General features: G+C 45.7%; 1 protein-coding gene across 1 annotated transcript; it reads right to left on the bottom strand.

Moving 5' to 3' along the window:
* Window positions 1-1,833: 1,833 nt before the first annotated feature.
* On the bottom strand, window positions 1,834-10,958 carry LOC125512308 (ATP-dependent RNA helicase DEAH13-like). The gene is made up of 13 exons (XM_048677402.1): window positions 10,624-10,958; window positions 10,146-10,221; window positions 9,975-10,049; window positions 9,825-9,874; window positions 9,663-9,723; window positions 9,166-9,579; window positions 8,789-9,001; window positions 8,435-8,665; window positions 7,864-7,977; window positions 7,597-7,779; window position 7,528; window positions 4,599-5,614; window positions 1,834-4,506 (listed from the first exon to the last, which is right to left on the bottom strand). The coding sequence occupies exons 2-13, from the start codon at window positions 10,212-10,214 to the stop codon at window positions 3,073-3,075; spliced, it is 3,861 nt and encodes a 1,286-aa protein (XP_048533359.1). The 5' UTR covers window positions 10,215-10,221; window positions 10,624-10,958; the 3' UTR covers window positions 1,834-3,072.
* Between the last annotated feature and the right edge of the window lie 1,854 nt (window positions 10,959-12,812).

The following is a 12,812-nucleotide window of genomic DNA, read 5'->3' as shown; positions in this document are numbered from 1 at the left end:
TGGAATGTGTATAGAAAAAATTTAGACCATGTATTTAAAAGATGTTAGTCCAAGCATTTGAAAAAAAATGTTGAACAAGTGTTCAAAAAATGTTAAACTTGTATTTGAAACATTTTAAATGTGTATAGAATGTTTTTGACCATGTGTTCAAAACATGTTAAACTTGTATTTCAAAAATGTTAAATGTGTATTGGAAAAATGTTGACCATGTATTAAAAAAATAAACTTGTCTTTGAAAAATGTTAAATGTTATGAATGTAGCAAATGATTGGAAAAACAGTAACACAGTGCCTCTATAGTAGTCTAATCAAATGTTAGTAATTCGTGTTTTAGTATGTAATCCCTCCATTCCGAATTAATTGACACAGATTTGTATCACACCACCCTACAAATGAATGCTATAACCTTCTCCCGTTGCACTATCGATAATAAATAAGCCATCAAAGATTCCATTCTATCCTTGAAATAAAACATCTTAAAGGAACCTCCCAAAAAATATGACCAATCGGTTACGAACCTAACCGTGAGTGCCACAGGGAAACCTGCTGCAACCATTAGCAAACGCGGTCTTTGGACCTCGGTATCTAACTGAACTGACGACTGCTTTCTGTTTGCTGTTTGCCGCAAACCCCATCTTGGTCAAATATCTCATGGGCCCACGACTGCACATCAGCGGGCGTAGTCTACTCCCTCTGTTCCAAATTACGAGATATACTTTATCTAAGCATAAATGTATCTAGGCGCTAAACAAGTACTCCCTCTGTACCAAAATATCTGTCTCAACCTTAATATAACTTTATATTAAAGTTAGTACGAAGTTAAGACACTTACTTTTTTTAAACAGAGGAAGCATAATACAACGACAAATTCAAGTCAACTATTTTTTCCCGATTTTAAGCAAACAGTTCCGAACTCATGTGGATGCTCTGCTAGAGAAGAATAAAGCAATAAAAAGGAAATGATCAGAAAAGATGCGAAATATGTTACCTAAAAAGGCTTTCACCTCGCTTTATATAGTATAAAGCACGACCCACAAGCACAACGATATAAACTCACGTCACCATCACACATAACACACACATCCAAGGCAAGATACAAAGGTCCCGAGCACCGTCACACCACCCCAATGACTACCAAGCCACTACAGATGAGCGAAGAAGAACCGCTTGGAGTCAACGAAGACCTCCACCACGAGCAATCCTCCACAGAGAGGTGAGACAGAAAACGACGGAGCAAGGACTCCAAGATGATGCCTCCTAGATGGGAATGACCACTGATAGCTGCCACCATCCGATCCCGAAGATCGAGTTTTCACCCGAAGCATCACGAAGGAGTAAGAACATCGCGACGGAGCCTTCATGAAGGATGCTGCATCCACGGCCGCCGCCGCCGTCGGCAGATATAATGATTGGGCAAGTGATGTACCCCGGCATTCCCACCCCTCTGGCGCACCCTAACTCCGCCAACCACCAGCGACCACCCACCCGCGTGGCCATGGCTGCTTGCCCGCATCCGAGACGCAAGTTCTGCCCACGAACGTCGTGCCTTCCAGACACCCCCAAGACCGACCAAAGTGACCGGCTTTGGGCCAATGGATGGACCCAACCGATGAGACCGCAGCATACGTCCCATCTCGAACAACGCCGGAGCAGCGCCTGCACACACAGAGTCGGGGAAAGGGGGAGGAGGGGGAGCGGACGCATCCACGACCGGCACACCCCTGTGCCAGCGACAGGTGGCCCGAGCTCGTCGGCGCCTCCCATCCCTCCAGCCTACCACCCCAACGGAACCCCCCTGTGTCACCCCACCTCGGCGGCTGATGCAGCTCCACGAGAGGCCACCAACACACACCCGTCCACCGGCAAGGAGAAATCCCAAGGGCCACCGCCAACCGCCAAGGAAGCTCACCGAGGAGCCCATCTGCGCTGCCTGCCGTCGTAGCCCCTGGATCCTAGCCAGCCCGCCCACCGGCCAGCCGCTGCTGCGTCGCACCACCACTTGCCGCGGCCATGGCAGGGGCAGAAACCTGCAGCCCGCGCCGCCTGACACCCTGGCCCCAGATCTGGCCTCGACGCCGCCGTCCCTGGCGACCAAGGCGTGCCCACCACGTGGCTGCCTGCCACGGGGGGAGCAGAAGCGTCGGTGCTCCGCAACTGCCCGCCACGCCACCATGACACCTGGCTCCAGCGCCACAGACCGGCCCGGGGCGACGGCCAGCGCCAGAGCGTTCGAACAGAAGGACCAAGAAGGCCGCCCCCTCATGCGGCGGCGAGGGAGGAGGGTGGGGGCTGAGACCGGCAAGGATTAGGGTTGGTCCTCTGGTCGCCGCGCGAGGGCAACGCGGAGGGAGGGGGAGGGGGACCTTTGGTTTGACCTTTCGATGTGAAATATGTATGATGATTAAAGAAAAAGAACAATGGCTGGGGCAGAAACAACTATATCAGCATGGTGGCGATGAAACGAACAAATTCAGTTTACATCAAAGACTATAATCTGCACTAGCTACAGCCCTAGTTTTACTGGTTCAATGGCATATCATCCTACTTGGTAGGAGCTAGGGTTCTACCCGGTCTAGGGCGCAGCCTGTAGGGGAAGGACGGAGGAGGGCGAGGGAGATTGCGCGGCGGCCGGCGGCAGGGCGCCGTCCTTGCGGATGAGGCGGCGGCGGCGGATGTAGGCGGCGGCTAGGGTTTAGGGTTCCGGCTCCTCTGGGAGCCGGGCAATAGAATTGTCTTATTGCTTAATTCTCAAAAGAGTCTTACAACTTGTTTATATAACCACAATGTGAAATAAAACTAAGATAACTTGTGGGCTAAGCCCCTAACTAAGCCTGCCTGGCGGGCCTCCTACGGGCATAAGTCTGCCCGGTCATAACACTACTAATTGTTATACTTTTTATTCATGATAAGCTATCTCAACTACTGTTTAGTATCAAGAACATTACATTGTTATTTCACACCTATTTCATGGAAGTAGAGGGCAACGTTAGACGAGTGATTTGCGGAGGTTGTTACCTCATGAAAGATGTGTTCCATGACAAATAAGCTTCTAGCTGTCTTCTGTTGGAACCGACTACCCCTCAACTTTCTTGAACCTCTTTGGGAAAAGTTCATGTCCCTCAAGCCAAACTTCTTGGTGCATTTGTTCCCATATTGCTTCAAACTGGCTCTGATATTTATCCTGTATCCATGCCTGAATCTCAGGATAAAGAAAATCTGGATCACCTCTCCATGCATCTCTTAATGCTCTCCGGCTGTCTTTTAATTTTCCACCCATCTTCATCCTGCTAAGAAGATCTCCAACTCTTCTTTGGCTGGCAGGCTCAAGGACAGCAGATGGTGACAGAGCCAAGAACTTTTGAACCACCCTTAGACATGGCAAGACATCCCCTTTCAGCAAAGCCCATGCAAATACCTGCAACCGCCTGGTGGGGTCTTCGATGGGTAAACTGTGCAGCGGAAGCTGCCAATTATGTCTAGAAAAGATGGGACTAACATAACAGTAGACCTGGTCATTCTGAGGCTCGTAATAGGGTTTTGGATCTTCCAGTGGCGCTGAGAAGGTGCAGAGAGAACTAGCATATTTGAAAAGCCATCCAGGCTTTACACTGGTCACACCATGCATGTACAATCTCTTTGTATTTAGTAGTTCCGAGTAAACTACAAATTCTGGTGGAGTTTGGGCAACAGAAGATGATCGGTGGAGATATATTGTATCATCGAGGATGCAAGATTGATAACGTCCAGCTCGAACCTTTCGATCCTCTTTCGACAATCCAGAAAAAGTGTTAATCTTCTTTGCAACCCTATCGGCCCACCCAGCACATATACCTTGCCCAAGAAGTTCCTCTTCATTCAGCATTGGTTTTTTGTCGGTTTCACTCCTCCAGGCCTGTTCAACATCCTCAGAACCTCCATAATTCCAAGAAAATTCATCACAGAATTTGCTATGGTGAAATATTAATCGAAGAAGCTGCTTTCTCAATTTTGACATCTCTTCCATTGTTTTGAGGTGAAGTGAGTACTCTCTGCAGAATTCCACTGGGTTCCTTGAACACTCAAATGACCGCAAAGCATGAGAAATGGTTAGAGCATCACTACTAGGGATGGAAAAATCTTTGCGTGCCTCTCGAACCATGGCCTTGAGCTTCTTCTGTCTCCTTCTTTCATCTTGATCCTTATGTTCTGGATCAGGGCCATCCTGGTTTGATTCTCTACTAGTGTCTCCCTGAATGAGAAAAGGATTTGCATAACTCAAAGCTGATGCAGCAGCAGTTGCATATCCCAGTATGAAGTTAGATCTAGCATAGCCTTGCTGGCTCTTCAAAATTTTAATTATTGTCAGAAGAAGACGCGAATGTCGTGGGCTCATGGGGTATTGCGCCATAGCCTTTCCCATTGATGTAAGTTTTTCTTTGCTGTCAAGTGCTTCTAATGTCTTCAAGCAACGCTTAGCTTCAACCAAACTTTCATCGTTAGGAGGCGTAGGGAAAGGAAAGTTTTCAACCTGCAATTATCATATTTGCACGAAAATTAGAACAAAAGGCAACACATCATAAAAGATGATTAAAAAAGATAAATAACTTTTAAGCGCATTACCTTATCAATTTTCATAAACTTGAGCATAAGCACAAGGCCATCAACTGGCATTTTCTTGATCTCTGGCTCAGAGAACTCAGGAAATAAATCATCTTTACCATATGCTGCACCTGAGTAGAGACGGTAACAGTGCCCAGGCCCAGTTCTTCCAGCTCTCCCAGCACGTTGGGATGCTGACACCTTGCTTATCCACTGGACTTCATAACTTGCCATCCCCGTAGCATGATCATAGTTCTTAACCTTTTCTTTTCCAGTATCGACCACATATGTTATACCAGGAATTGTTAAAGAGGTTTCTGCAACATTAGTTGCCACAACAACTAATCTTTCCTCTTCAGGAATATCGCGAAACACTCTAAGCTGCTGCGAAGCTGGTTGCATTGCATAAAGTGGTAAAACACGAAGCCTACCGTGTGAAACAGATGTAGGTTCTGTACGTTTACTGAAAGAAGGATTAGAAGGGTTTGACTTTTCCGCAATTGTCACATTGCTCGATTCCTCAGCAGCTTCCGATTCTCCTGAAATCCCTGATATAGCTTTAAAGGATGCCTTCAGTACAGATGAACTCTCAGCATGTTTCAAAAATGATGATACTGGTCCATCTTCTGTGGTCTCATGTGCAGCGGAATCCTCATCGCTGTCAGTATCAGTCTCACTCTCTGTTTCAGCATCAGAAGAATCGACATTTAGTCCATCATCCATTTCATCTTCAACATATGAGGAAAACATGTCCTCTTGGTGCTCAGCTTCAGTTCTATCAATATCATATGCTTCAAAAATTTCCTTCTCATCTATTTCTGGTCTTGAACCACACTCATCTCCAACCCTTTCAGGCTTCTTACCAATTTGCCCTTTGGATGCTCTTTGCAGTTTCTTACATAAATAATCAACTTCTCGTTGTCCAGTAACAAATACAAGGATTCCACCTGGTGGTAGACTCTTGTGGATTGACAGAACCTTTTTATAAGCCTGTGCTAAATAATCATCATGTGTCCTCTTCGTGAAGTGAATCGTTACTGGAAATTGCCGTTGTTATGGCGCTGCTAGAAGGAGGGCGCGAGAGGGCCGGCCCAGGGCCTTTTGCCCACGGCCGGGCAAGATGGAAGGGATTTCCTTCTTAATTCTTGCTTGATTAGATTGATACATCTCCTCTCTTTATATAGAGAGGTTTACTTGACTCCCAAGCAAGGCTTACTTGACCCCTAAGCAAGCGACCCTTATCTCTAATTAACCCTAAGACTAACGGGCTATACCGCCAGCCCAGGCCATTAGGCCCATTACGTACTCTAACACTACACCCCACCTGGACATGCAGCTTGTCCTCGAGCTGCAGCCTAACCAACTTATAACCATGACTCGACGCAACACAGACCTAACACCTAAAAACAAGCCTTTTACATCTCGGCTTGTTTTATTACTCTCAACCTGAAATGGACTGGGATGATTTATTTTGGACCTCTTAACAAAAAGTGGATACCATCCGCACGTCGGACGTGCACGTGTACAGCCACCTGGATCCCATGGACACCATCTGGACAAAAGGAGTGCATGTGTATGGCCACCTGGAAGTGGTCGCAAGAGCGACCAGCAGAGGCGCCCTCGCGGCGGCCGGTGGCGGAATGTAGTGGTGCTACGCGGTGCGCTCCTGTCGGTGACACCATGCCTTCTCCCTGCCGGACGGCTGTTGGTCGGCACCGCACATAGAAGAGTGGAGGGCTGTCGATGGAGAATGGCGAGGAGGGGTGCGCCTCCCGAACCGCCGATGTCGCAGACTTTGAGGGCGCTGTCCGTGGGGAAAATAGCATGCCCAAGATCCCCGACGCAGTGGACGAGATCGAGGTCCTTTGCGCAGCGAAGCGCAACTGGGAGGAGCGGCAGCTGCAGACCACGCAACTCCCGCACACGCCGACGCGCTAGGAGGCCGCGTGCAGCAGCCTGCAGCCTCACCGCCGCCGACACATGGCAGGTAGTGATCCAAGCTGCAAGCGGTGACAGCGACGGCGGGAACTTGATCTGCTGGATGGGGACGCCCTGGGGAAGCGGTGATGGCGACGGCGGGAACTTGATCTGGTGGATCGGGACTCCCATCGGCGCGGTCGATGCGGGGCCGGAGCTGACCTGCGATGGTTGCTGCAGTTGCAGCGGCTGCTGCGGCGGAGGTCGCCAGAAGCGGTGGCTGCAGCCAGGGCGGGGCGGTGGTGGCGGTGGATAGCAGCTGCTGCAGCGGCCCGGTGAGCGCGGCGGAGGCCATCTGGTGCAGCGGCTGCCACGGCAGCCAGGACGGGGCGGTGGTGGTGGTGGATGGCAGCTGCAGCGGCTGCTGCTGTAGCCCGGCGGAGGCCGCCTGGTGCGGCGGCTGCCACGGCAGCCAGGACGGGGCGGTGGATGGCAGCTGCAGCGGCAGCCCGGCGAGCGCGGCGGGGGACGCCTGGTGCGGTGGCAGCCACGGCGGCGCGGTGGCGGTGATGGGCGGCGCAGCCGGGTGCGGCCCGTAGGACCCGGCCAAGAACAGGCGGATCTCCTGGACCGCCTGTGTTAGGTCCCGCAGCGCCCCGGACACCTCCTCCGGGGTGAGGACGACGGGAGAGGGCGCAGCGGAGAATCCCAACGCGGGCAGGAGTGGGGCGACGGTCGTGGTGGTCGCCTCCGACGAGGTGACCGGCAGCGGAAGAGACGGGTTGGGCGGCGGTGAAGACATGATCGAACCGAAGCTAGCTGATACCAAATTGTTATGGCGCTGCTAGAAGGAGGGCGCGAGAGGGCCGGCCCAGGGCCTTTTGCCCACGGCCGGGCAAGATGGAAGGGATTTCCTTCTTAATTCTTGCTTGATTAGATTGATACATCTCCTCTCTTTATATAGAGAGGTTTACTTGACTCCCAAGCAAGGCTTACTTGACCCCTAAGCAAGCGACCCTTATCTCTAATTAACCCTAAGACTAACGGGCTATACCGCCAGCCCAGGCCATTAGGCCATTACGTACTCTAACAGAATCGTTACTGGAAATTGCCGTGCAGGTATCTCTACAGTTGGTGGAATCACATCAAACAATCTTCTGTTTGAAATAAATTCCTTTAACTGCAAGGTAGCACTCATCAGCACCACTTTCAGCTGACTAATCATATCTTCTGGCTTAATGTTCTTTCCAGAGCGTATTTTTTTCTGTTGATCTGCATATATATCCTTTGACATGCACAGAAGTTAGCCATGCCTGCACGTTTTGGCTTTAATCAAAAGGAAAATGGGGTAAGTTCTTGAGATTCTAACCTTGCGAAGCTTTATAATTCTACAAAGCATCCCAATAAGTATATCTGTGTTCAAACTCCTTTCATGTGCCTCATCCAAGATGATCACGGAATAGTGCTTCAACAGAATGTCACTCTGTAAAAGATCAGTAAGTCGTGTGATAAGGAGTTTCAATCTTGTTACGTAAGACACAGCTTCAAATATTATTTTTTTGAACGGGAGCTTCAATTAAAAAAACACATGCATTTCAGAAGAACAAATCACTTGATGCATAGATAAAATCTGTAAATTATACAATTACAGGTAGACAACTGACTGTGTATAATGATACAATTATGGAAGACGACTAACTGAGAGACAGACTAAACCACTAAAGGCAAGTTTAAACCTCATTGTAATTTATAAATTTGAGTCATCTGCTGTTATGGCCGTAAAAGTGTCAGATATACCATTTTGTTGCATTGCTGGTCATGGTTTTCTTTTTTAGAACGAGTTATCAGTATATTACAACAAGAAACTTTTAACTCAAAGTTGAATGATTGAACAAAATAGACTGGTAGGAGTAACCAGGAAAAGTAAACATATACAAAACCTGGATCTCTCGCAGCAAAATGCCATCTGTCATAAACTTGATGGAGCATTTACTTCCAACTTCTTTATCATGCCTAACTTGAAAACCGACCTCCTTTCCTAGCTTAAGTCCTAACTCATAAGCCACCCTCTTGGATGTGGCAAGAACAGCAACACGCCGTGGTTGGGTGATCCCAATCATCCCTTTTCTACCAGCTCGATTGCTTGTGCCAAAGCCGGCTTCATATAAGAACTACAGAACACAGATAGCTTAAAGAGCAATGAAAAAGTTGGCAGCTACTTAACACAAGCAGATAGGATCAAAACTCCTAGTTTAAACCAATGTTTAAGAGAAACCATGTGTGGGCATACTCACCTGAGGGACCTGAGTAGTTTTACCACAGCCTGTTTCTCCACATAGAATTACCACAGAATTTTCATAGATAGCTTCCATTATTTCCTGCTCCATCATTATTATTGGGAGATCCCTCCTCGCCTTCTCAACCTCCTGTGGTCTTGACACAGGCACCACAATTGGAGGATTGAAGCATTCTTGTAAAGCAGCTTCACTTTGTTGTAGCTCTTTATCCTAACAAAAGGATAATGATTGAATTAACTCAGAACATGACACCAGCTTCTTATTCCCGGCCACTTACAAAATAGGCAAATCTAGAATGCCTTTAGATCAGTTAGATAGTTAATGAGTCGAAAATAGTGGAGATGCCGAAGATAGTTGAGATGTGGACCAATTACCTGCAAATCTATCTCTGCGGCAGAGCAATTTTGCACGGGTGACTGAATCGGCTGATGTGCCAAAATGTCAGCATCATCATTAGTCTCCTCGGTTTTTTGTCCCAGAATGATCTGGCGTACCGAAATGCCAGCATCGTCATTAGTCCCTTCAGTTTTTTGTTCCAGAATGCTCACGCCAAGATCCATCATAGGTTCCATCGAATCTTTCTCATGATTCTTTCGTTCACTGCCAGGATGATCAAGTTTTGCTGCCTTAATAAACTTCACTGGGGAAACTTCTGGCACAGCTTCACTGTCTCCAGGAACTCCTTTCCGATCACAGTGTTTCTTGAATAGCAAAAGTTCTTCAGGAACGTCTAAACCATGCTTGGAGAACTGCACAGCACGCCTAAATTTTTCTTTCATAGTCGCAGCCTGTAGTATAAAAATATCATGAGAGAAATAACTTTGCAGTGACATAGTAACCAATCCACATGTCACAGATAGATCTACTGTACTTGTCCAACAGAGCACGTAGTATCCAGCAGTGAAAATACATTATCAGCAATCATGTGCTTCCTATTATGCAGGGACAGTTTCATACAAAGTCGTTAGAGAAAACACAAAACCATCATAGAAAATATCACGACTCTAAACAGAACCAAATAAGACGAGCATACTGTAAAAATTCGATGCTTTTTGCTTGCAGTGCCTTCTTTTGCTTTTCCTCCTGGGAACAATTAGGCAGGCATTAATGCTGATATAAAAACTAAAGCTAACTAGTTAAAAAAAATCTACTACATGGCAAATGGCAAGGTAAGGAGGCGCACCTCCAATTTCTGCATTTTTTTTAGCTGGGTCTTGCTCATCTTAGGGTCTTCCTTGCTCTTGCTTTTCTTGCCATCCTGGCAATTCAGTGGTTATAGGACTCCCATAGTCACATCCTAACATCGGTTGAGAAGGAAACCCAAGAAAGAGGGCCCAAATAAATTTGGCATTACCTTGCCTATCCCTTGTGTTTTGTTCTTCCTCTTGCAGGGAAGAATCAGCGCGTTGCTATCCTCCTCCATGCTCTAACTGCAATTAAAGCAAATTGACAGAAACGTCACATACAGCGTGAGGGATACCAGTGTGGCATAGCCAGGATTCGAGCAATCCACATGCCCGAAAATAAGCGCTTATAACATTGCAAAAAAAAAAGGTACCCATACCATAGCAAAAAAAAAAAGTACCCCTCGATTACACAACAGTTATATGATTTGAACTCTGCCTAATGATCCAACAAAATAGATAGAACATGGCAAAAACAATAACAGTTTATTTGATCTCTTCATCATTTACTTCTATAATATGAATTGACAAGAAAATACATACATTCAAGGCTTCAAGCTTATTGCTATAATAACTATAAAAACAGAAAATCGGATCAAATCAGCGAGACAATGAGACTCGTTGGGATTGTGGTCCTGGGGAAATCACCGTCGATAGCAGCTTAGTGACGATACGGTGGGGAATGCGTCGATTGCTCGATCAGCAGGCGGCCGCGGTGGCGCAGTGCCGGAGAGGGGGCAGGGGCGGCGCGACGGCTGAGCGGCGGCGGCTGAGAGTACGTGCGTGCATAGGCGGCGCCGCGTACTGGATTAGTTCTCTCTCTGGCACAGCGAGAGAGAGAGAGAGAGAGAGAGAGAGAGAGAGAGAGAGAGAGAGGATGCTTTCTTCTGGAGGGCGCTAACGCGGAGACGTAGGAGGGATGAGGTGGAGTCTGCGCAGCGGGAACGGAGGTGAGCAATGGGACTGGCGGCGCCGGCGCGGCTCTGGCGTGTCGACAGAGGAAGACAAACTGAACTACCGCGCCGACTATTTCTCGCATTAAGCGAGACCGTAGCAATTCTCGCTGAAGGGTGTACACTAATTGGGCCGGCCAATTTGCACGTACAATTAAATCTTTTTTGAGCAGTTCACGTATAGCTAATTGAAAAAGAGAATAAAAATGGAAGAAGCGTGGATCGATCCCTGGTCGAGCCACTGCGCCCGTGTCTCGCACGTGATAAGCGTTAGGCGCTTGCCTACTTGAAGTGAAATAGTGAACCCGCACGTGCAATACACGTTAATATTTAGATAATATATTAATTGTACTTGAATATTAGGTATATTATTATTTGTGTGATAATTCTGTGATTATTGTAATATTTGATATGATATTAATTGCATGTTAAACATGTTGAACGCTCGCCATTAGAGGAGTGTAGGTCATTGGATTGACCTGGTTTGATGGCCGAGATAATTTGGATCTATTGGATCTACTCTTTTGGGTCTTTTTATATTGGTACATAGATATAGATGAAGCCAGTTTTTTATTGGTTTTATCCTTTTTCTGTTTTTCTTTTTGTTTTTTGACAGGGTCTTCTTCGGTTTATGTTTGGTTTTATTTTTCTTCTCCATTTGTTTGCTTTTTTCTTCTCCATTTTTTGTCTTTATGTTTGTTTTTGTTTTCATTCTACATTTATGTATATGTCAAAAACATTTTTTAATACATGTTTAACTTTTTTAATATAACATTTTAAAGTACAAGATTAACATGTTTCTATACATGTCTAACATTTCTCAAATGCTTGATTAATTTTCTTTTAAATACTTCTCTAACATTTTTCAAATGTTTGATTAACATTTTTTCGAATACTTGTACAATGCTTTTTTCAAATACTTGTTCATCATTTTTCTAAATATATGGTTAACATTTTATTATGCGCATTAAAAAAATCCATATGCTTGATTAACATTTTTAAAGTATTTGCTAAATTTTTGTTAAATACTTGATTAACATTTTGTATACAACAATAAAGTCTTTAGTTCCAAACAAGTTGGGGTAGGCTAGAAGTGAACCCATAAGATCTCACAACCAACTTATGATTCTGGCACATGGATAGCAAGCTTCCACACACCCTTGTCCATGACTAGTTCTCTGGTGATACTCTAACCCTTCACATCTCTCTTTATAGACTACTCCCATGTCAAGTTCGGTCTACCCCGATCTCTCTTGATATTATCAGCACGCTTTATCCATTCATTATGCACTGGTATTTCTGGAGACCTGCGCTGAATATGCGCAAACCATTTCAGGCGATTTTGGACAAGTTTCTCTTCAAGTACATTATAATAAAATTCATCATTTTTTAATACATGGTCAACATTTTTCTATACACACTTAACATTTTTTGAAATGCATCATTAACATTTTTTAAAACATTATGTAAAGTATATTTTTGTAATATATATCTTTGGAATATTTGGAAGCATAATAAAAAGTAAAATAAATAAATTAAAAAAGAAAACATAAACAAAAACGAGGCACTGGCGTCCCGCATATTGGGCCAGCCCTATAAGCTCGTCGACTACGAGGCGTTCAGCGAGGCGGCAGTTGGGACCTCCTATAGGCAATTTCTATGCGAAACTTGTTAATGTGCATTTCATTAACTGACGTTGAAGGCGCTCTTACATAGACCGGCCTATATATTATTTGTGTAAACTCCTTTAACAATTTTCAAAACATTATGTAAAATATATTTTTGTAATATATATCTTTAGAATATTTGGAAGCATAACCGAAAGTAAAAAAAGAAATGAAAACCAAAAACAAAACGAGGCACTGGCGTCCCGCATATCGGGCC

This window comes from Triticum urartu, chromosome 6 (assembly GCF_003073215.2).
Source record: "Triticum urartu cultivar G1812 chromosome 6, Tu2.1, whole genome shotgun sequence".
NCBI lineage: Eukaryota > Viridiplantae > Streptophyta > Magnoliopsida > Poales > Poaceae > Triticum > Triticum urartu.
Note: the sequence above shows the minus strand (reverse complement) of the source record. Positions and strands in the feature narration are given on the sequence as shown.